This window comes from Salvelinus fontinalis, chromosome 7 (genome assembly GCF_029448725.1).
Source record: "Salvelinus fontinalis isolate EN_2023a chromosome 7, ASM2944872v1, whole genome shotgun sequence".
NCBI lineage: Eukaryota > Metazoa > Chordata > Actinopteri > Salmoniformes > Salmonidae > Salvelinus > Salvelinus fontinalis.
The window spans coordinates 49,912,715-49,934,385 of record NC_074671.1 but is presented as its reverse complement, the minus strand read 5'-3'; the positions used below and the strand labels follow the sequence as shown (position 1 = coordinate 49,934,385).

The 21,671-nt window shown below is 43.4% G+C and overlaps 1 protein-coding gene across 4 annotated transcripts; it reads left to right on the top strand.

The window, feature by feature from the left end:
• The first annotated feature begins 10,706 nt into the window (after window positions 1-10,706).
• LOC129859614 (E3 ubiquitin-protein ligase MARCHF7-like) lies at window positions 10,707-20,729 on the top strand. Of its 4 annotated transcripts, none has more exons than XM_055929615.1 (11): window positions 10,707-10,816; window positions 13,879-14,071; window positions 15,155-15,295; window positions 16,227-16,401; window positions 16,746-16,928; window positions 17,099-18,269; window positions 18,499-18,668; window positions 18,772-18,875; window positions 19,128-19,229; window positions 19,432-19,480; window positions 19,931-20,729. In XM_055929615.1, the coding sequence occupies exons 2-11, from the start codon at window positions 13,889-13,891 to the stop codon at window positions 20,026-20,028; spliced, it is 2,376 nt and encodes a 791-aa protein (XP_055785590.1). In that variant the 5' UTR covers window positions 10,707-10,816; window positions 13,879-13,888; the 3' UTR covers window positions 20,029-20,729. The 4 variants fall into 4 exon arrangements, with proteins under 4 accessions (XP_055785590.1, XP_055785594.1, XP_055785592.1 ...); XM_055929617.1 differs by lacking the exon at window positions 10,707-10,816 and adding an exon at window positions 10,832-11,385; XM_055929616.1 differs by lacking the exon at window positions 10,707-10,816 and adding an exon at window positions 10,832-11,420.
• Window positions 20,730-21,671: the final 942 nt, after the last annotated feature.

The window sequence follows — 21,671 nt, the reverse complement described above, 5'->3', positions numbered from 1 at the left end:
TACCCATTGATTCTTAAACAAAGTGATGTATTTTGCCTCATCAGCTCTGTTCAACTGTCCTACCTCATCAGAACCCAAAATATAAGCTTGTTTTACTCCGATGTTTGTAAACAAAGTATATTTAAACCACCACGCTATAGCTAAAAAACATGGTTAAACTATCATTTTGAAATCACGGATGGTCAGTCCTTGCATCCATAGCATAGTCTTCGGATTTGAGAGTGGTTGCATTTCTCCAGCCCCATCATTCAGCTTTTTACTGAAACTGTGGCGGGGAGTACACTTTGTTAATGTTTCAATTAAGGATTGCCACTTTAAACACCTTTAGTATTTTTAAGTATATAATTTTTGAAATGTAACTAGGCAAGTCAGTTAAGAACAAATTCTTATTTACAATGACAGCCCAGGAACAGTGGGTTTAACTGCCTTGTTCAGGGGCAGAATGACAGATTTTTACCTTGTCAGCTCAGGGATTCAATCAAGCAACCTATCAGTTACTGGCCCAACGCTCTAACCACTAGGCTACCTAACCCCCCCCCCACACACACTTTAGTAGATTAATAGTGTTATTATATGATGCAATCCTCTAGTGAGTGAGTTACCTTTGTGCCATTAATATCAAGCAAAACTTTTGAAGTCGAGAGGGGAGATTCAAGGTGTGTTTTTTGTGTGTTGTGATTTTTTCATGTGGTTTTTTTTTGTAAGGACACCCTCTCACCATGGAAATGTTAACCACTCAGAAGATGAAATGAGGAAATGAGAATAGAATAGAGTGCTTCCTTTGTGTCACTTAAGGCAATATCTATGTATCACAAGGGAGCAATAATATTGTGTATGATTTTTAATGTTAGTTTGAAAAGAGCATTCATTAAAAGGAGTTGTAATTAGGTGATAACTAGGATAAATTATTATAACATTATCTAAACACTGGAAATTTATTTTGCAATAACCTAAATATAAATCATTGGTATTAATAATCTGTCTCTAAAGGTAAACCTATCTACACTCAAGGACAAGCACCAAGCACATGGCAATGAACACAGTTAAAAGAAATGTGAAGGTCCATGGACAGTCCCCCCTAGCTGAATTTAGAGGATGACCACAGAATCCCCTTATTCAGCTATTGAAACGTAAAGCCATTTTATAAGCTCCTTCTCCATGCTCTTTGGCCATTGATTTTCCTTCTCCATTACCTGTTGAGATGGGGGTTGGTTGCTCCTCACACGCACAGTGCTGTGGCCAGTAGCAACGGGTGAATTATCCCTCCCCCGCATCGTCATCAGCAGCCAGGGACTGACAAGACATGAGAAATGACAGTGGCTGTGTTTTTTCATACTGTAGCAGCAAGACGCAGGGAATCTTAATTGCATTGGAGAATCTTCATTAAAGAGAGCACAGGGGGGCGGGTACGTGGGGTGCTAGTGGTGGTGGTGGAGGGATGGGAGGGAGAGGGGTGTATGTGCACCTCTCTGAGTTGCATCATTAAAAGAAGAAGCACTCTTTGCCTGCCCGGGTAGCCTGGCTGGGTCCTCTTTGCACGCACTGAGAACATTGTCCGTACCTCGGTCACTTGTAACATAATAAGTGCCAGCACAATGACTGCAATGCGAGCAAGCACACTTCAGGGTAGAGAGGGGCGGGAGGGGGACGGGCAAACAGGCTGTCTGTCTATGTCTTGATTAGAAAGTATAATGAGCCACTGAAATAAACTGCTAAAGAAGATCTCTCCTGAGAGTGATGCAAAACAAATTATAATGTGGGGATTTGGATTTCATTATTATTGTTCTATTAGTCCAAGGAAAGACAGGGACACCCATCAGGAGAGAGTGGAGCGGGGAGCTGTGCTTGCATTGCATTTATTGATTTTAGCCTGAGACACATTCAGGGAATACAGATTCATCTCCTCTGTAGCTTACACTAAACCCCACTCACTCCCTCCCGGTTTCCATTAAACACAGAAACCTTCCAGCAACACAGAGGAGTTTAATTTCAACGACACACATTTTCTGTGAGAGCTGAAAATAAGGTTCTCGCTCTTTCTCTAACTGAAAAACTGGCCCTAAGGTTGTCTTTCGACATAATTGAATTAAGGTCCTCTTGTTATGCCCCACATAAAGGCACTGAATGAATAAATAGCCACTAACTGAAATTAAGAGAATAGTCTCTTTATATTGTGTTATTTCAATACAGACAAACACAGTTGATACCTTGTCCTCCTTCCATTTAAATCCACCATCAGTACTACACTAGTGGTGCTTTTAATCTACCGTATTAAATCAATTTGCAGAAGCCATAAAGCTATTAGCTCTATCGTGCTGATTTCTGTCTTGTTTGTAACATTCCTCCAATAGCCTACATCTTCAGTAAGCCTAGAACTGGTTTGAAGCCGAAATGTAATGATTAAGAAAGTCAATGAATTGAACTGCACTGTTGTAACACCAAGGGACCAATAAAGAACATAATAACACATTCGCTATGTCAGGCAAGTTGTTTACATACGTTATTCATTTGTAAGATCCACATTTGCATTTCAAATACCTAATGAACGCATTAACATACAAACACGACTTGAAAATTCATCGAAGCTCAACCCTCAACTATCCTAGCTTAGTGTTGTGCTGCAAGCAATGCCTTGGCTTAGACCTATGCTTTCACTGTCATGAAATTCTGCAATTAAGCGAGACGAAAACAGAGCTATTGATCAGTGTCTTCCAACCACTGGCTAAGAGGGGTTTGCAATAACGTAATGGTAGCCAGAGCCAGCGGTGCACACCACTCCACTTTTGAACACTGGGAGCTCCAGGCAGCAATGCTAGTCCACACTACCACAAGTGGCTCATGGGAATTCATTGTGACAGTGAAGAATGCATTAACCCTTGACCCGGGCACAAGGCCGGCTACAGTAGGCGGGTCAGAGGATGTTAGAGATGAGATGCCTTTGTGTCTTGAGCATTTTTGGCACCGCAGTCGTCTTTCAGTCGTCCATCACACAGTCTGTCACTCAAAGGAGAGAGAAGAGAGGAGAGTAAGGTCAGGTACAATATACTGTAGATAGAAAGCCTCTTAGGGTCTTATTCACAACATTGTAACAACGTAACAGGGATTCACAGATACAAGACAAAAACAGTTGGATTCATGTTGCTCAATAAAACAATGTTTACTGTGTAAAACAAACATGAACTAATCTGTATCCATTCAAACATGTTTCCTCTTGGCACAGGCAGAATGTGGGTTTTTACAGATTTCCAGGTTTGATTGAATAAGGCTTTAATCGGTTCATGATGTAATCCCGTAGAGAGAAATCATTTACAATCATCAGGATAACAGCCTAGTAAAGAATGTCTCATTATTTAGACACACTCTCATACGCTGTCGTACAGGGAGAGAGGGAAAGAGAGGGAGAGAGAGAGTGACACGGTGACAGAGATGCACACCAGAGAGACAGAGGGAGAGAAAGAGACATTTGCACACACACACACACACGCACACGCACACGCACACGCACACGCACACGCACACGCACACGCACACACACACACACACACACACACACACACACACACACACACACAGTGGGCTGCTGCTTCCTTTGTGGGAAAGCAGAGTCATTAGTGCTAGGAAAGTAAAGAAACAAGTCATGGCCTCAGAATGATGCATCTCCTCACAGAGAGAATGAGATCACGGCAAAATGTCACCATCACCTCAGCGAAGCAGCAAAATGGCCCGGAATCAAATAAAAACACATCTTCACCCGGCCAAATGTGTGTGCAAACATACCACTGGATGTCAGCAGTTTTCCATTTGCTAAAAGCACTCAAAACGGACAAAGGTTTGCATCCCAAATGGCACCCTATTCCCTTTATAGTGCACTACTTTTGAACAGGGCCCACGCGGTCTACTCCCTATGCAGTGCACTCCTTTAAATCAGAGACAGCGGCTCTTATCAAATGTTATGCACTATTTAGGGAAAAGGGTGCCATTTCGGATGAACTCTGTGTTTACCTTAGGCAAGTGCAGGACAGAGGTAAAAATAGACGCTGTTTGTTTGGAGAATGTTTGAGGACAGGGAGTCTTATCTGTCATTAGGTTGACCATGCATTCAGCTAGACAGATGACATAATCTACTCATACTAACAGGACACTAATTCCACAACCTGCCTACGTCATATCCTCTTGTCTACATGGCAGGTACTCATTATGGAGAAAGGCAAACATACTGTCTCTGACAGGAATGACAGAGACAGTACATTTACTTCTCTACGGTTTTTACAGTCTTTGTCTAGGTATAATGACTTTTTAAATGCTGATGTTGTATGTTACTTTATCTCACAGGTGTCAAACTCATTCCATGGAGGGCCGAGTGTCTGCGGGTTTTCGCTCCACCCTTGTACTTGATTGATGAATTAACATCACTAATTAGTTAGGAACTCCCCACACCTGGTTGTCTAGGGCTTTATTGAAAGGAAAGACCAAAAACCTGCAGACACAAGGCCCTCCGTGGAATGAGTTTGACACCCCTGCTTTATCTGAAGAAAGGGTGAATTATCTAACGGAGGAAGAAAAACATTGGCAGGATTGATATGGAGAAAACATTTGGTGGAATATGGATTGAATCCTCTGAGAGATTCACTGAAAGAAAAACCTATCAAGAAAAGAAGACCCTGCAATATTCTGTTTCTCTAGAAATAAGATAGTTGTTTGTCATGGGAGGGTTAGGAACACAACCTTGAACAGCAGATCAATTTTCGGGGAGATTTGCTTTCAGCTTTAGTGCTTGCCAACGTCTGTAAAGCTAATTTCATTTGATAGGGCCTTTAGGGGGAATTTAAGATATTGTTCGGCCAACATACCCCTAATGGATTTTTTAAACATTAAATCACTGGATTTTGTAAACCCATACTGTCTTCAGAAATATCTCTGTCAAAACTGGCACCCTTGCAAAATTGCACTTCCCCCTCTCTCTCTCTCTCTCTCTCTCTCTCTCTCTCTCTCTCTCTCTCTCTCTCTCTCCCTCCACCCCTCTCTTGCCTCTCCTCTCTCTCTTTGTACAACAACACTGCTTCATCAACCTGTATTTATTTTATTCCTGTTTTTCAACAGCTCGTAACATTCCTCTGCAGGTTAAGGTTTTTAGTCATATCATGCCCCTCTTTTATACAATGTGTTCAAGAGGATGAAATGTGGCATTTCATGGCATGGATTTCAGAATCAAGATAAAACTGTGATCTAGTAGGGTTTTGTTGTGACTTTTCGTGCTAGTTTTCAAGGTTGATTACACCACTATTCTAATGCATCTTAGAGAGTCTATTAATTTCTCACGCACAGCTCACTTCAAACATATACACCTTATTCACATTCTTTTCTGTAACCTAGATAGTATTCAGTCTCCTGTGCATCATTCAACTTTTACTCTATGTAGAAGTACGCGGCATTTCTCTGGACGTACACAGTACAAAAACTCATCAGCAGAGGCAGAATAGACTGTGGGAACATTGTCCTTTGCTTACAGGATGTTTCCATATGAATGACACCAGACATGGAAGGAAATAGCCTTGGAGAAGAGAGAGAAACATTCATCTCCAACCGAAAACGAGCCTCACGTTCTCATGTTTCACAGCTCCCCTTTTGTCTGGATATTACCACACATTTTTACAGTCTCTTCTCTATCACGTTTTCCCAGTTGGCTGATCCCTGAGGGCATGTGGGAGTTCACCTCTTAGTCAGATGGCCATTCCATCTACTCCACTATAATATTGCCCTTCATAGAAAGAGTAAACCCAGAGAGATGTGTGATAGTCAAAGCTTTGTATACGACAAAAAATATCCTATAGCCTATTTTTGATTAATGTTTTGCTGAAGGACGTGTTTCTAACTGCTGAAATTAGATAGCATTTACTCACACCTCTTTTCAACTGTAGGCTTTTGTTAAAAACAACAGAAAAAAAATCTCTCTTAACCGTCCGTGTCAGACCCAGACCACAGTCTTGTGTGTCAGAGCTTCTTTAGTCTTGTGTTATGCTAATGGTGGTGTGTCACCGTATGTGTATTAATTAATGGTGGCAGGTCGCTGCTCCTCGAGGCAGCAGCATTGAGGCAGACGTTTGGACTGCCCTCCATGACGCCTGCCTGGTCAAAAATAGGCCACCGCCACCACCCACACTACAGTAATGATCACAACGGTGACATCATCACTCCTGTGGGTGTGTGCGCGTGTTTGTGTGTGTGCTCCTCTCAGACAGAGCTCATCTGAACAAAGAGCAGCAGGGATGAGACAGGGGAGAAGGACTGAGAGAGGGAGAGGCAGGGACTGGGACAGCCCATGTAGGCTAAAGTAGATGACATCTGGCACTATGTGTCTGGGGAGAATAAAGATGGAAAAAAAATGTCTAGGGATTTAACTGTTTTCAAGGCCTCTGAGCTCGGACGAAGGTTTCTTATGATTCCATGTAATGTAGTGTGATTGACTGCTTGATTTATTAAAACCTTCTAATGAAAGTTGAAATGAAAGGACCTCCCCTAGCTGTCAGTGTGGCTTCACTTCAACCTTACAGCGGTCTTCTTTATTAGTGTTTAAGTGTATTGTCTTTGTAATTGTAATGACTTGCCGTCTCAAAGGATTCATTGGACAACAAGATATCTCATCCCATAGGGTTTCTCTTGGTTTTAATTTGTTTTTTAAAAAATGTGTAGATTATTATCAATGGAGTATAAAGTCATTGATTCTCAATCAATCCCTCTCTATGTAATTCCTTCCAATTAAAATGTCCCTGACGTTATAACAACATTGAAACAACATGTCCTACTTGGACATCATTCCATCATCAGGGCTAATGTTTCGAGTTCAGGTGATTCGGACTTGAGGCATATTCAAACCCTTTGTGATCCCCGACTGAGGTCGTGTAGTGCTCTTCTCTAATAAAGTATCTCTCCAGGAACAGAGTCAGTGAGAGTAGAGGGCCAAGAGATTCTCAAGACCTGGAGCAGCCGTGGGAAAGAAAGGCTGTGGTGGAGGAAAAGCAGAAATGTCTCAGGGCATTCCTTTGTGATTACACCGCCGGAGAAGTCCAGACATTCTTGGAGCTAGTCTGTGTCTAAGGGCTCTCTAGCACTCGTTAAGACTGATAATATAGCTTGTGTTTCTATAGCGCACCATTCTGTAACTCAGTAACAGTTTGTTGCAGTTTGCACCAAACTAACAGCTCATCACCACATTTGTCTGGTGAGACTTTGGCCATTGGTTGTACAAGGTTGATTGATTATGCAGGATTAGAACTGACAAAGCAACATAAATGTAGCCCTATTCCCTTCTCGTTATCTCTCTTGGTTGAAAAGTCGACATTTGGCCTGCTATTAGACTTCTACCCTCTTCGATGAGGTAGAAATTGAGAGTGACCGCTCAGTATCTCTGAAGGATTGTGGATCAAGTTTCATGTAATATGGCTTCACATTATATTTTTTGCCTACATGCCTATAAACTAAAAGATTCCTATGCTTAAAGACTTGCTGATAACCCCAACGGAAAATTGAAAAAAAATCTCCTCCCCTTTCAAAGTAAACATGAATGAAAAATGGCTCCAAGGAATGTTATTTTGTTGTCCAATGAGCAACATCGGGGGAGAGCACATGATGACATGAATGGAAGAGTAAGGGCTGAGACCAACTGCAACGGTAGACTAGGGGCGAATCTCAATTATATTTCCTTAGTTCCTTGCGTCCTCTCTCCTTGCCTCCTTCTCAAAATGTATTGGAATAATAAAGATCAGAGGGGAGGAACCTTGTGCTCTGAGAAGGAGACGAAGAGGGAGGATGTGAGAAATCGAGGAAATACAATTGAGACTCACCCCAAAGCCATTCATTTCATCGAGCCTTGCACTTCATCAGGACACTAGGTCACATGTCCTTTTTTGTCAGCCATTAATCTGAGGCACCACTCTCTCCTTCACCTCACACTATTAGCTTTGTGATGTATTTACACCTGATCTGATCGCCACGCCATCGGCCCGTGGAGTTAATAACAATGTCTCACTCTGTCGATGGGGGTGTATCGGTCGAGCATCTTGTTGACCTTGCTTCTACATATGCATCTGTTGTAAAGCAATACGGTTAACCGTGTTCACTTCTCCATTCAACACCTGACCTCTGACCTCCAACATTATCTTTCACATGCCCTCCAGTTCACAAGCCAGCTTGTTTAGCTCATAGTGGTTTATCCTCTGTAGGCCTTTCTTAAAACAAAAATGTAATGTTGACATTGAGATTTATTTATTTTAAGTGGAAAATAATACAGATCTCAGAATGAGAGAATTATCTGAAATTGTCACAATTAATGGAATATTCTGATGCTTACTCTAATTAACAATTCATTAAATTAATTGCACCATATTGTGTAAAATGCAAATGAATTTAAAAAGTACTGTATTGACCTTGTGATTTATTCTTTCCTTGACTTCTTTCCATTAGAATGTCTACAATACCTTTTATATCAATTTCTCAAATAAAGCTCATTAGAGCTGTTGGCAAATGCATTAATTACCTTGGTGACAAAACAAACATGCCTGTAACATCCAAATAATAGAAGAGTACAATCTGTTTTACACCGTGGTTGGATTCAAATGTCAGATGATGCTCCCCCTAGTGTATATCACTATGAACAGCTCATGAGTGTCTGTGGGCAAAGATGGCGCTAGTAGTCGTAGAAATAGTATCCATAGAACCTCTAAGACTAACTCGTTTTATGGATTCTATTTCAATAGTAGTCCATCTACTACAAGTTTTTTTTAGGTTGTCAAAACAATTTCTGATTGTCAGCCTAAAATAATGATCTAAACTCCAGCACTTTATGAATGATGTACATCACCTGCTGTACATCATGAGGGCATTAATCATTAGGCCTACATTTCGTAGTATTTAGGGAAAGGGGGATACCTAGTCAGTTGCACAACTGAATGCATTCAACCAAAATGTGTGTTTCACATTTAACCCAACTCCTCTGAGTCAGAGAGGTGCTGGGGGCCACATAATCGGCACCCAGGGAGCAGTTGTTGGGGGTTACCCGCCTTGCTCAAGGGTATAACGGCAGATTTGTCCACCTTGCCGTCTCGGGGACACTTAACCGCTAGGCTACCTGCCACCCCAATTATTCAATTAGCGAAACATGAGATGTAGTAGCAATCACTGCCTGAATCGTCAATGGCAAATGAGCAACTATCGTAACATGTATTTCAGTATGTATCCATATAGACTCCTTCATCATAATCATCCTCATCGTCCTCATCATCAGTGGCTGCTTTAGACTTGTGAAGTTGAGGGGAATGGATGTAAAGTTTTAGAAAAATATAAATCTGTTTTTGGGGACTTTTTTTCTTCTTCTTCCAGACACGGCTCCTTCACAAAGAGTTGTTGATTCTGGCCTGTGGAAAGTTGTCCCACTCCACTTACAATGGCTGTGCAAAGTTGCTGGATTTGTATTTATTTAACTAGGCAAGTCAGTTAAGAACAATTTCTTATTTACAATGACGGCCTAGGAACAGTGGGTTAACTGCCTTGTTCAGAGGCAGAACATCAGATTTTTACCTTGCCAGCTCAGGGATTTGATCTAGCAACCTTTCAGCTACTGGCCCAACGCTCTAACCACTAGGCTACCTGCTAATATTTGTAGGAACTGGAACACGCTGTTGTACACGTGGATCCAGAGCATCCTAAACATGCTCATTGGGTGACATGTCTTGTGAGTTTTCAGGCCATGGAAGAACTTGGACCTTTTCAGCTTCCAGGAATCCTTGCGACATGGGGCCGTGCATTATCATGCTGAAACATGAGGTGATGGCAGCGGATGAATGGCACGACAGTGGGCCTCAGGATCTCGTCACGGTATCTCTGTGCATTCAAATTGCCATTGATAAAATGCAATTGTGTTCATTGTCTGTAGCTTATGCCTGCCCATACCATAACCCCACTATGGTGCACTCTGTTCACAACGTTGATATCAGCAAAATGCTCGCCAACACGACGGTATACACGTGGTCTGCGGTTGTGAGGACGGTTGGACATACTGCCAAGTTCTCTAAAACGACTTTGGAGGCTGCTTATGATAGACAAATTAACATTCAATTCATTGGCATCAGCTCTGGTGGAAATTCTTGCAGTCAGCATGCCAATTGTACACTCCCTCAAAACTTGAGACATCTGTGGCAAACTCCACATTTTAGAGTGGCCTTTTATTGTCCCCAGCACAAGGTGCACCTGTGTAATGATCATGCTGTTTAATCAGCTTCTTGAAAGGCCACACCTGTCAGGTGGATGGATTATCTTGGCCAAGTCGAAATGCTCACTAACAGGGATGTAAACAAATTTCTGCACACCATTTTAGAAGAATAAGCTTTCTGTGGTATGGAACATTTCTGTGATCTTTTATTTCTGCTCATGAAACATGGGACCAACACTTTACATGTTGCGTTTATATTTTTGTTCAGTGTATTATCATAATCATACTTTAAATTGTAACTCACCAACATCATCATCATCATCAATTCATTATCACAACCATCCTTTCAATCTAAACTCCCCAACATCATCATCAATTCATTACTATCGCAATCATACTGTACTTTCAATCATAATTCACAACGTCAATTAAAAAGGAGGCAGGACAAGTACAGTGCTTGATATTCTATTGGATGGAGTACATTGTCCTTCACCATCCTGAGTTGTACGTACTTTGTCTGGGGTGTCTGAGTGCATTGTAAATCACATGACCTTCTCTATATCAACACACAGACGCCGTCATCATTGAATGCAGCGAAGCTTGGAAGCAAAGGTGAGAGTGTGCTGCTTTTGCACGAAGTTAGCACCTTATCCGTGATGTTTCTAGCTATAGCCTGGGACATTGTTTTACATTTTAATTTGGCAACGATTAAATTGATTCCTTTGATATAAGAAATGGATTAGCTAGCTTCCCAACGTTATCTGTCAGGACGGATGATCAACAACAGCAGCATAAACAAAATAGGCCTACCGTTCGCTAGCTAAACTATCAAAATTATCTCATTGCATTCACTGTCTTGACGGTAAATGTCCTATTTGTGGATATGACTGACACGTCTCAATCGAGTCGTTTCTAGTCTAGAAGTTGCGAGTGGTTTCTAGTACTAGGATGGTAGTTAGCAACTGTAGCCCTAGCATTCTTTGTGGTCGTGGGCTAACGTTAACTATCTATTTAGCCTAGTGGGTAACGTTAGCTAGCAAGCTGTTTTTCTTCATCCATTTTTAACTTCGAAGCCGTGCCAACAACAAGTTTGGGAGGCTAGCTTGACTAGCTAGCCCCAGACCGTGTGGCTTTGAGATCATGTATGTTTCTTGCTTACATGGCCATGGGTATTGCTAACGGTAGGTAGCTACCTGACAAGCTCCTTCGACATCTGGTGAGCAAAAAAAAAGAACTCTTTTCTTGGAAACTGCCAGACATTTTGAAAGGTCGGTTCGGTCATTTGGGTAGCCTTTTAGTTACAGTAGCCACCAACCTAACGTTAGCCATGAAGCTATTGTTGGCTAGCTTGCAATTCATGACTGATGTGCTAAAGTGTCACCGGTTTGCTCAACTGTTGCGTTAATAAAACTTGTCCTTTCTCTAACTATCGTTTTTTTTTTTTTGTAGAAATCTGGTAGTTAACTGGCCTAGACTGGCAGAGAAAAAATAGCTAATGCATCCATGGCCTTGTCTGAATCAGGAAGAACAGCCAAACCGTATCCTAAAAACAAAACTTTTTAGAAAAAAAATGAAATTAACCAAATTCACTCTTCCAGTTTTGCAGAGCCTGACTGAACGTGTTACTATTGCGCAATTAAATATTAACAACAGTAGAGAAGCAAGTTTCGTCATCTTGTGTGCAGATTTCATCAGCCTTACCTAGGCGGCCTCCACATCTTAAATACAAGCAAAACAGAGCTTGACCTGTTATCAAAACAACATTCCTCATGTGTACACTTTGCATTCCTGATGGCTAAGTTTAGCACCACCCATGTATCATGAGTGTGATTGAGAGACGCCACAATCTCTGTGGGCTAAATTAGGAGAATAACTATAAAAAATATAATTAATGAAAATAGTATATACAAGCCACAGCTGTAGGCTACCAAAGGTGATAGCCTAGGTGAAATAAACATTTTGTTTAGTTTTAGGAAACTTTCTCAGAAGGTTGGGTGGGGCTTTGTAAGGAGATGGGCATGTTTCTTCTCTCTGGTTCTCCTATCCCCATATGGGTGCTGTGATTCATGTAAACCAGAGGAATGCACCTTTTTAATAAATTATCTTGCACTGACTATCATGTGTGATGCAATGCCTGACCTGGCCTGCACAGCCCCCCTACTGTGCTCTCATTCCTCAGGAAATGTCACCATCAAATGCCTGTGACAGTGTGTCCCAAATGGCACCCTAATGCTTATGCAGTACACCTACTAGGGTGCCATTTGGGATGCAAAAACAGTGATCCGTGATCCAAGAACAGGTGTTGGGATTAGGTGCCAAGAAGCTTCTGGACAGTTTGTACACTGTCACACTTCGGCTGTCTCAGCAACCAGCCAACTCCTTTTCCTGACTGTTGGGGTTTTATCAGATTGGGAGATTCCCTGACTCTTCAGTCTGGTCTTTACGATTGCAGTTTCAAAACGCAGCTAGGTCTATCTTGTCTTATCTTGTCGTTAAATCATGTTTAGCCTAGCCTAAGGGTTGGGTGGAACAGGCACAAAAGGTTTTGGCAATAACAAAGGTAGGGTTTGGTCGGGACATTGAGCTCTGAGTTATGTATATTGAATGAGTACTGATATGGAGTACTGGATACATATGGTTTCCACATTTATTTTAATTTTAATGAACTCAGTATGATTTTCAACTTACTCTTAAAGGTTGTAATGGTAGAATGCACAAGGTGCAATTTCAAAATTGGGTAATCAGTTTTCCTCTTGTCATTGCATACACTTAATAGTTGTGAAATCTGTTTGAATGTATTGTAATGTTTTAAAAAATGCATAACTGCTGGCTCCCGAGTGGCACTGTCGTCTAAGGCAGTGCTAGAGGCGTCACTACAGACTCGGAATCGATCCCTGGCTGTATCACAACCGGCCGTGCTCGGGAGAGCCGTAGGGCGGCGCACAATTGGCCCAGCGTCGTCCAGGTTAGGGGAGGGTTTGGTCGGGGTGTTTGACTTGGCTAATCGTGCACTAGCGACTCCTTGTGGCGGGCCGGCCGCCTGCAGGCTGACCTCTGTAGTCAGGTGAACTGTGTTTCCTCCGACACATTAGTGCGGCTGGCTTCCGGCTTAAGCAGGCATGTGTTAAGAAATGCGGTTTGGCGGGGGCATGACTCGACCTTCGCCTCCTGAGCCCGTTGGAGTTGCAGCAATGAGATGATCGAAATTGGGGAGAAAAAAAGTAGAACTGCCTTAATTTTGCTGGACCCCAGGAAGAGGCAGCGGCTAATGGGGATCCATAATAAATACAAATACCCTAGAGCTATTTATAGCTTGTCAGAAATGTGCAGATCGACTAACCCATGGTCAGCTAACATTGTTTTAGCTAGGTTGTAATGTTTGTCACTCAAATCACATGAATACACATTAGACAAGGTGTGGTGGATGCGAGATGTTCAATGCTGGAAGGGGGGCCTGAGTGGAAAAAGTTTGGGAACCCCTGCTATAGCTTACATCAGTCTAGTACTTGTGTACTAAATAACACTGGGTGCTATCTAAGCTTACTGTATTCCACTTTGTACAATGTTTGATTGCATGTGTTTCTCTAACATTTTGTTTTCTAATATCTTTCCACGGCCAATCAGTGATAGATCCTGTTGGATTTAGTGTTACTAACATCTTGGTTTTTCCACAGCCAATCAGTGATGGATTCCAAGCCTCGCCGGCTGCCCTTTACGGTGTCCAGCACCACGTCGTCTTATTCTTCATCCTCTTCCCCCTCCTCCCTGGGTTCCCTGGGATCCAGCAGGCTCTATGGAAGATCCAGTGTCCTGAACAGTGATCGATTCACCAGGGCCACGCCCCTTAAACCTGACCTCGACCACCAGGTACTGAACACCGAGGGAGAGCGAGAAAGTGGCAGGTTACATACATTTGCTGACCCTAAATGCCACTTTGTATTCCTTAAATATGTGGCCTCTAGGTCCTGGATTTCAGTGAGAAGTTTCTGCCGGTTAACAATGATAAGAACACTTCAAATCTGTTTATAACCGAAGGGTAAGGCTAGGCAGTTGGGACAAGTTTAGCCTGTTTTCATGAAAACCAATGTTCTCTTTAAAATAAATGCAGTCGAGTGGGTAATTATTTTTCTCCCCCTAAGAACCAGGCTTTCTTTGCTGCCATCTGACTCTTGTCTCTTGTCTGTTACTTTCTCTCTTGGTTCCAGTCCTCTTCTCTATTTGGCGAGTTAGCCGTGTTCAGAGAAGGTATCTGTGTACTTTAGCTGGGGCTTTTTATAGGCCAGCCTAGATTCCTGCCAGTGTGTTTTTCAGCCCGCCTGTCCTGTCAATGACTGTGCCATTAGATAACGTTACGACTGGGCTGTCTGTCTATTTGACTACTCTTCCAGAAGAGTCCTGGGCCCGGCTCAAATGCACAATAAACAACTGACTTAGTTGACACGTTTGCAAACACCTTTGAGTAGAATGAATGCATTTGATGTAATGAAAAAAGATCAATGGCATTATCTAGCTAGCATGCAAGAATGTAGGAATAATTGGTACAAGAATATTTAGACAAATGCAGTGTTTCCCCGATATTCATTTAGTAGTGTTAGCTTCCTCTGCTAAATTGTTGCCACCATTCCAAATAGAGGCCCCTATTTATTTTTGTTTAAGAATTGTTTAAGAACACGGCAGAAACCATGGCAAAATGTGTAGAATTGCAGGAAGTTACTTATATTTATTTTTATAGCCAAATTGTCTTTGAGGGCCTTCAGAATTTTTGGGATTATGCCATTGGCCACACCCACTACAACGCTAACTTTGCCATCGCTGCTGAAAATAATCCTAGGGGAAACTCTTCTCCTGTTTGTGATGATCTTGGATTTGTACCATGTGTCAGCTACCTTACATTGCTCCGTGTATTGACTTGAGCTGACCCCATGTGTTTTCACACCCCTTGTGTCTCAGAGCTCTCGGTTCCTCAGCTCGACCAGGGACTACAGTAGTTCTGACAGCCGCCACTCCAGCTGGAAATCCCCTCTGACTACCTCCTCTGTCTCCTACGATCGCTCCTGGGCCGAGTCCTCACTGAGCAGCCGCAGCAAACTGGTAAACTCACGATCGAACGGGATCTTGTTCATTAGCACACTAAGCTAACATGTGGAATTGTTTTAAGATGGTCATATTGTGGATCATTTAGCTATTTGATTTAAAATTTTAGGACCCCTTTAGCTATCAATTAAAAAAAATGTTTGAATAAAATATAGAATTTGGCTTTTACTGTTATAGCCCATAGAAACAAATTGAATAAAACATTTTTATAAATGTCAAAAGACAATCAAAAATGTAACTTAAGGTTTTGACGTGTCTATCCTATATCTGGGAGATAAAAGAAAGCTTAAAATAATGATAAATAATTAAGTAAATAATATAATAATAAATAAATAATAAATATAAATAATAATAATTATAATAAATAATAATAAATAAGTAAATAATATAAATAATATAAATAAATAATAAGTAAGTAAATAATGATATGTTTTACCTATATTTAACCTCTTACCTTCAGATGAGTCCTGTGACACTTTGTAGAGCGACACTGAGAACACCATTGTGTTTGAGAGCCTCCCCTTTCCACAGTGGTCATCGTGTTTGAGAGCCTCCGCTTTCCACAGTGGTCATAGTTTAGACGCTACGTTTCGTGAGAAGACCGTCCCCTCCCCCCCCCCTGTTTTTCCCCGGGATGTCTCATGGTCTGACCAACACCGCTGTAGCTCTGCCACCTACCACCGCAGATGCGGCAGGGCGACCCAGGCGGATGTGGTGGCTTGAGACACAGCCCGTGCTGTCTTAAACAGACGGATTTTGATGGGGATTTTTAAATGATGTTACTTCGATTAATACGCGCGTCAATAGACTTCAGGATTAAACAGTTTGACTTTTAGGTTTTGATAGTGATATTACTGATGCGCATTGCCAAGTGCCGTTCAAGTCCGTTTTGATTCATGTGATGGCATTCTGTGCGTTGTTTTATCAGACTGATTCAGAGACAAGACTGGGGACGTACTCAGGACTTCTCAGCAACCCAACTGATGATGGGGATACCAAACGGGCCAAACTGTCTTATACCAACAGAGCTGCATATACAACAAGCCCCTCCTCCTCTGTGACTGGCTCCTCCTACTCCAGCAGTGTCCTCAACAGAGACTCAGGTATCTGACCCCTGGTTCAAGGGAGAGTTCAAGAGTTACAAATGTTTTCAGTCTCTTTCCTTGAGCCCTTTTTAATGTATGAAAATACCTGGCAAATGTTTTTTTTAAGTGTGAACTTTTCCTTTAAATATACTGCTGTTAGTTTCCATACACTTGATGAGAGCAGGTCTTGTGATAATCGTGCAAACAATCATCGCCATTGCTTTGAGTGATAATATTTAATCTTCAGTTGTTAACCTTACGACATTGATGAAACGTGTTAATGATTCCTAAATCCTTCGTGGTTTAGCCAACTTATCTTTTCAAACATGCAGGTGAATAACAAACTGGCACCTTGTGTTTAGATTCGTCATCGTGGAAGTCGTACCGGCCTCTGTCCAGGTCGTCGTCCTCTTCTTCTTCCTCCTCTTCCTCCTCAGAGCCCCTGTGGTCCAGAAGGGAGCTGGAGAAGAGGAGCGATGGGAGGAGTCTGTCCAGTGTGGCTGATAACACCAGCTATAGGAGCTCCGGACTCACCTCATCCCTTTGTATGTTCTCACACGCACACACAGTGACTCGTTTGTGTGCATTGACTTACAAACCTATTGGCACATTTATGCACACATTCGGTCATAAAACTGAAACATTTACATACTCGCACGCAAACATAATACTGACACGCATGCAATCGCTAATGTGGACGTGTTTTGTGTTTTAGACCGGCCAGACCGTGTGACCTCCACCTATGCCCAGGGGGCCCGGCCCAAGGAGACCCTCTACTCCTCCTCTAGCAGGGAGAGCAGCTCCCTCAGCCGCCACCTCTCTTCCACCTACCAGCGCTCCCCACTGGCCCGGGACTACACCACCTCCACCTCCCGGGCCACTGGCTGCTCCCTGACCACCTCCACTCTCCGCACCGCCAAGGAGCCCACTGAGAGCCCAGAGCCCACTCTAGGAGTCTCCGTCTCCTCTCGCCCCTCTTGGTACACAACCCCCTTAGCAAGACGGGAGGCCCGGGACTCCAGCCCCCCTCCCTCCGCGCCAACCTCCACCCCCAGGACAACCCCGGAGGGTGGCGAGGCATCCGATGGACGTCGCTCCACCCGCCGCCTCCTCGCCCGTCTCTTCTCTCGGCGCTCCAGCCAGGACTCCAGCGGCTCCAGCTCTGGCTCCGCCTCCCGTTCCTTCGACTCGACCGAGGACAGCCCTGTCTCTGGAGGAGAAGGCCCCAGCCACGCACCCGTGGCTACCAGCGAGGAGAGCGTCCGACCCGTAAGCGTGGAGCCCGTTCCCAGAGGCTCTGACGCGGCCCAGGCCTTTGCCTTCCTGAGGCGTCGCAGACAGGGCCTGTCCCCGGTCCAGGAGGGCCATGCCCAGCGTGCCCCGGAGCCCCAGCCTGGCCTGGAGGCCTGGAGAGGGGGCAGCACCAGTGGTGGTGTTGGAAGTAGTTCTTCAGGTTCCTCCTGGCTGTCATCTTCCATCCGGACCCGCTGCACTCCTCTCTTCTCCCGCCGTAGAAGAGAAGGACGGGACGAAAGCGCTCGTCTGGCGTCCGGTGCCGATGAGGATTACCGTGGTACCCAGTTCCCCCTCAGGAGTGAAGACACCCCCGAGGAAGAGGACGACGACGACGAAGGGGAAGGAGCGGTGGCTGCGGCGGCGGCAGCCTCGGGGGCGATGGGTGCTAGCGCCGCCCTACAGGAGGAGTTGAGAGACATGGCGGGGAGTAGTCAGCGTTTGGCGAGGTTCATGAGCAGCCCGCTGTTCCGTGTCCACGACAACGTCATGATCGCCGTGGACGTGACGGGCGCTGCCAGGAGCCAACCAGAGGGCCAGGAAAAGTCCACCTCCTCCAGAGACCCTGAGAGACTGAGGAAGATCCAGGAGAGGTGGGGAGGCTGTCCTTCTCTGAGCTTGCTGGGTAGTGGGCTGAACCTGCATGCTTGTGTCCCGTCCCCCTGTTGTACATGGCACTGTCCCTGTGTTGTCCATCGTCTTTATTGTGGCCGCACTCGTCTTGCCATTCAAATGCCTCTTTGGATGGACCAACGCTTTAATTATTTTCCTCAGATTTGAATGGTTGATAACTGTAAATAAACCTCTGTCTCTCCCCTGTAGCCTGCTGTTGGAGGACTCTGACGAGGAGGAAGGGGACCTGTGTCGTATTTGCCAAATGGGTGAGGAGTCTCCCTCCAACCCTCTGATCGAGCCCTGCCGCTGCACAGGCAGTCTGCAGTATGTTCACCAGGACTGCATCAAGAAGTGGCTGCGTTCCAAAATCAGCTCTGGTAAGAATAACTTTCCTCTCTGACCTTAACAAATGATTTTCTGCCCCTCGGTGTATTATGCAGTGATTGCACATTTGCTGCCATCTTTCACTCTCTTGTCCAGGCACTAATCTGGATGCCATCACCACGTGTGAGCTGTGCAAGGAAAAGCTGCACCTGAACATTGAGAACTTTGACGTCAACGAGCTACACAGGACACATGAGCGGGTGAGGGGCCGTTCAGTTAACCCCAGACATCTCCTAGTCAGCCATTCTCTAATTGTTAGACTGTGAATGGGGAAATGCGCTGCAGAGAATCACTCCTGTGCTGCTCATTCAACTGTAGAATACCAGAATGGGACACTTAAAACCAACTGTTCCGTAAAATGTTATCTTTAAGGTTTAACTGCCTGGGACCCAGTCCTAACTTGAGTTAAACTGCAGATATGCGTTAAAGTGACCACTTCCTTTTCTTTCCAGTCTGAGTATGAGTTCATCAGTTGTGGTCTTTACCTGGTGGTGTTGCTTCACCTGTGTGAGCAGAGGTTCTCTGATGTGCTAGGAGCTGCCAACGACGCCGGGGTAAGAGCCTACACTCGACACCACCATGCAAAACAAATCCTAAACGTCATTCATTTGCACTGTCATTTTGAATGTTAAGCCCAAGGTTTTTCTTTGGCCTCATAATTCACCAACTATTGTGTTGTGGGGAAAAAATACTTATTTAAAATGTTGTAGGATTCAGTGTTTAAAAAAACAAAACATTTCCCCATCTCTCGCTCAGTTTTTCAACCTGGCGAGGACCCTTCATGAACACATGGACAATCTTGAAAGTACGTTCTTGAATAATTTCTCCCCAATGCTGTGTACACGTTTTAATAACTTGATGCGAGGCTGTTAGTCACTGTTAATGAATTGATGGGTAAGTATTTGATTATATTGACCTTCTGATGTTAAAGGCCCATACGTGTGAAAGTAGAAATCAATTTCTACACGTAGCATGACGAGAGCTCGGCAAACTTTTTTTTGCCCAGCAACACTGCTGTGAATAATTCCCCTTCAGGTAACTATGCACAAGGTCATCTCAGTAGAGGTTATTAGTTGCTTTGATATAATGGTGTGCACTGCAGTATTCATCACTGACAATTAAATGGTCTTAATATTTTACTTTTGAACACCATTCTAAACTAAAAGATACATTTTGCAACTGTTTATTCAAAACTAATGAAATTGACTACTAATAAACTAGTCTCCGATTTGACTGATTGTTCCCTCTGCTGCAGGCTCTTATGGGGAGTCGGATGAAGAGGAGGTGGTTGATACCCGGCCGTCAATCGATTTCTGTGACCTCGATGAAGACCTGGAAGAGGAGTACAATTGATCGGGGGGGGGGTGGGGGGCGACGAGTTGAAGGAGTAACCTTCCAGTAGCAACCCATTCTGTTGCTCTGTTTCACCTCATGTGATTTTTACTGAGTGCAATGGCTTGTGGGATTTTTGAAGCCAATGCCAAGTGGACGGGAAGTCACTCCTGACGTAGAGGTAATGATGTCATAGATATGCAGACTGACTTTGAAGTGAACCGAGGTGAGGAAATGCTTTATATCCCCCTTATTGTTAATTTCCCCTTTAGGTCTCCAGATTTGAGTGCGCTTTATTCTGTTAAAATGCAAGATATCTTTTTGAACTGTTATACCACGAGTGCTTTAAATGTTACTGCTCTAAAAAAGCAGAGCTGTCCACCGTGGTGAGATATTGTGTAAAAAAGAGATGGAATCCTGAACACCACTGGTTTGTTAGTTTAGCGGGTTGGGAGAAGGGAAAGGGCTGTTTAGGGGAGAATCTATCAAGAAGTGGCAAATTATCCCTTTTACTGTTTCTTTTCCTATGTGAATTTTCCTTTTTTGAAGTTTTTCAAAAAATAATGTGAAAGAAAGTGTCAACTTTACTTTTCACAGCTGAATAATTGACAGTTTGTTCTGTTTTTCTTTGTCTGTTTTCAATGTCTGTAGTATGGAAATGCTGTTATGCTTCCCCCTGAAACTTGTTTTCATTTAATTAATGCAATAAAGTTTTGAATGTACAGCTGTTTGCAGGCAACATTTCATTTAACAAAACCGAACAAGGACACTGAAGTTTAATATAGGAAGTAGGGTTAACAATCTTTTAATGTAAGCCATTTCAACAACTGTTGCTCAAAAACCTCTAGTTAAAAGAACACGGGGAGCTTCTCAATTGAGGTAAACTCCACCCGCTTCTCTGTGACCCGGAAACCGGTAAGTGGTCGCCATATGTAGAAGTGGCAATTCCTTAAGTTTAACGGAGGAATTTGCTCCTCGGTAGCCTCCTCTGGCCGAAGATACTTTGTACCCTACTGAGGAGAGTTTTGTATTCTTCCTCACCCCCTTCAGAATTAAATGTTTTTTTCGAAGGCTAAAAGGATGCACACGTTTTAAATGATACACTAGTAATCTTTATAAAATGTCTGGCACAACTAGCTAAATTCGTTATTACCACTTGACATTTTTAGATTCCTCCTGTAAACGTAATTTGCATGACGTGCTACTGGCGTCGTTTCATTAAAGTGCATTTGTTTCCTCGACCAGGTTGTTGAGCAAATGTTATTGGCAAGATTTGAACCTATGACCTGGTCCCTATCCCACTGCACTAGGGGTGTGGAAGGCACAATCTGTGTTAACAGATTTGAAGCTGTTAGGTTAGTAGATTAGAAATGTATTTAGTTTATAATGTACGGTTGGAAACAAGTCGCAATTGGGATTTGAACAAGTAACTTCGCAGGTCGCAATCTGCGTGTAACGCCCTACCAACCGTAAGCCTATTTAAATTTTTATTATACAGGCATCTATAAACTCTGCCCAGTGGCATGTCACAAGCGCTTCCCACTGAGCTTTCATCCAACCAATCGCAATAGTTCAGTCTGTCAGAGCTTCCATTTTCACAAGGTCGTGTTCCTCTGCTCAGCTGTGGACGCATGCCAAATCTTACATGCCTGGCTAGGGTTTTT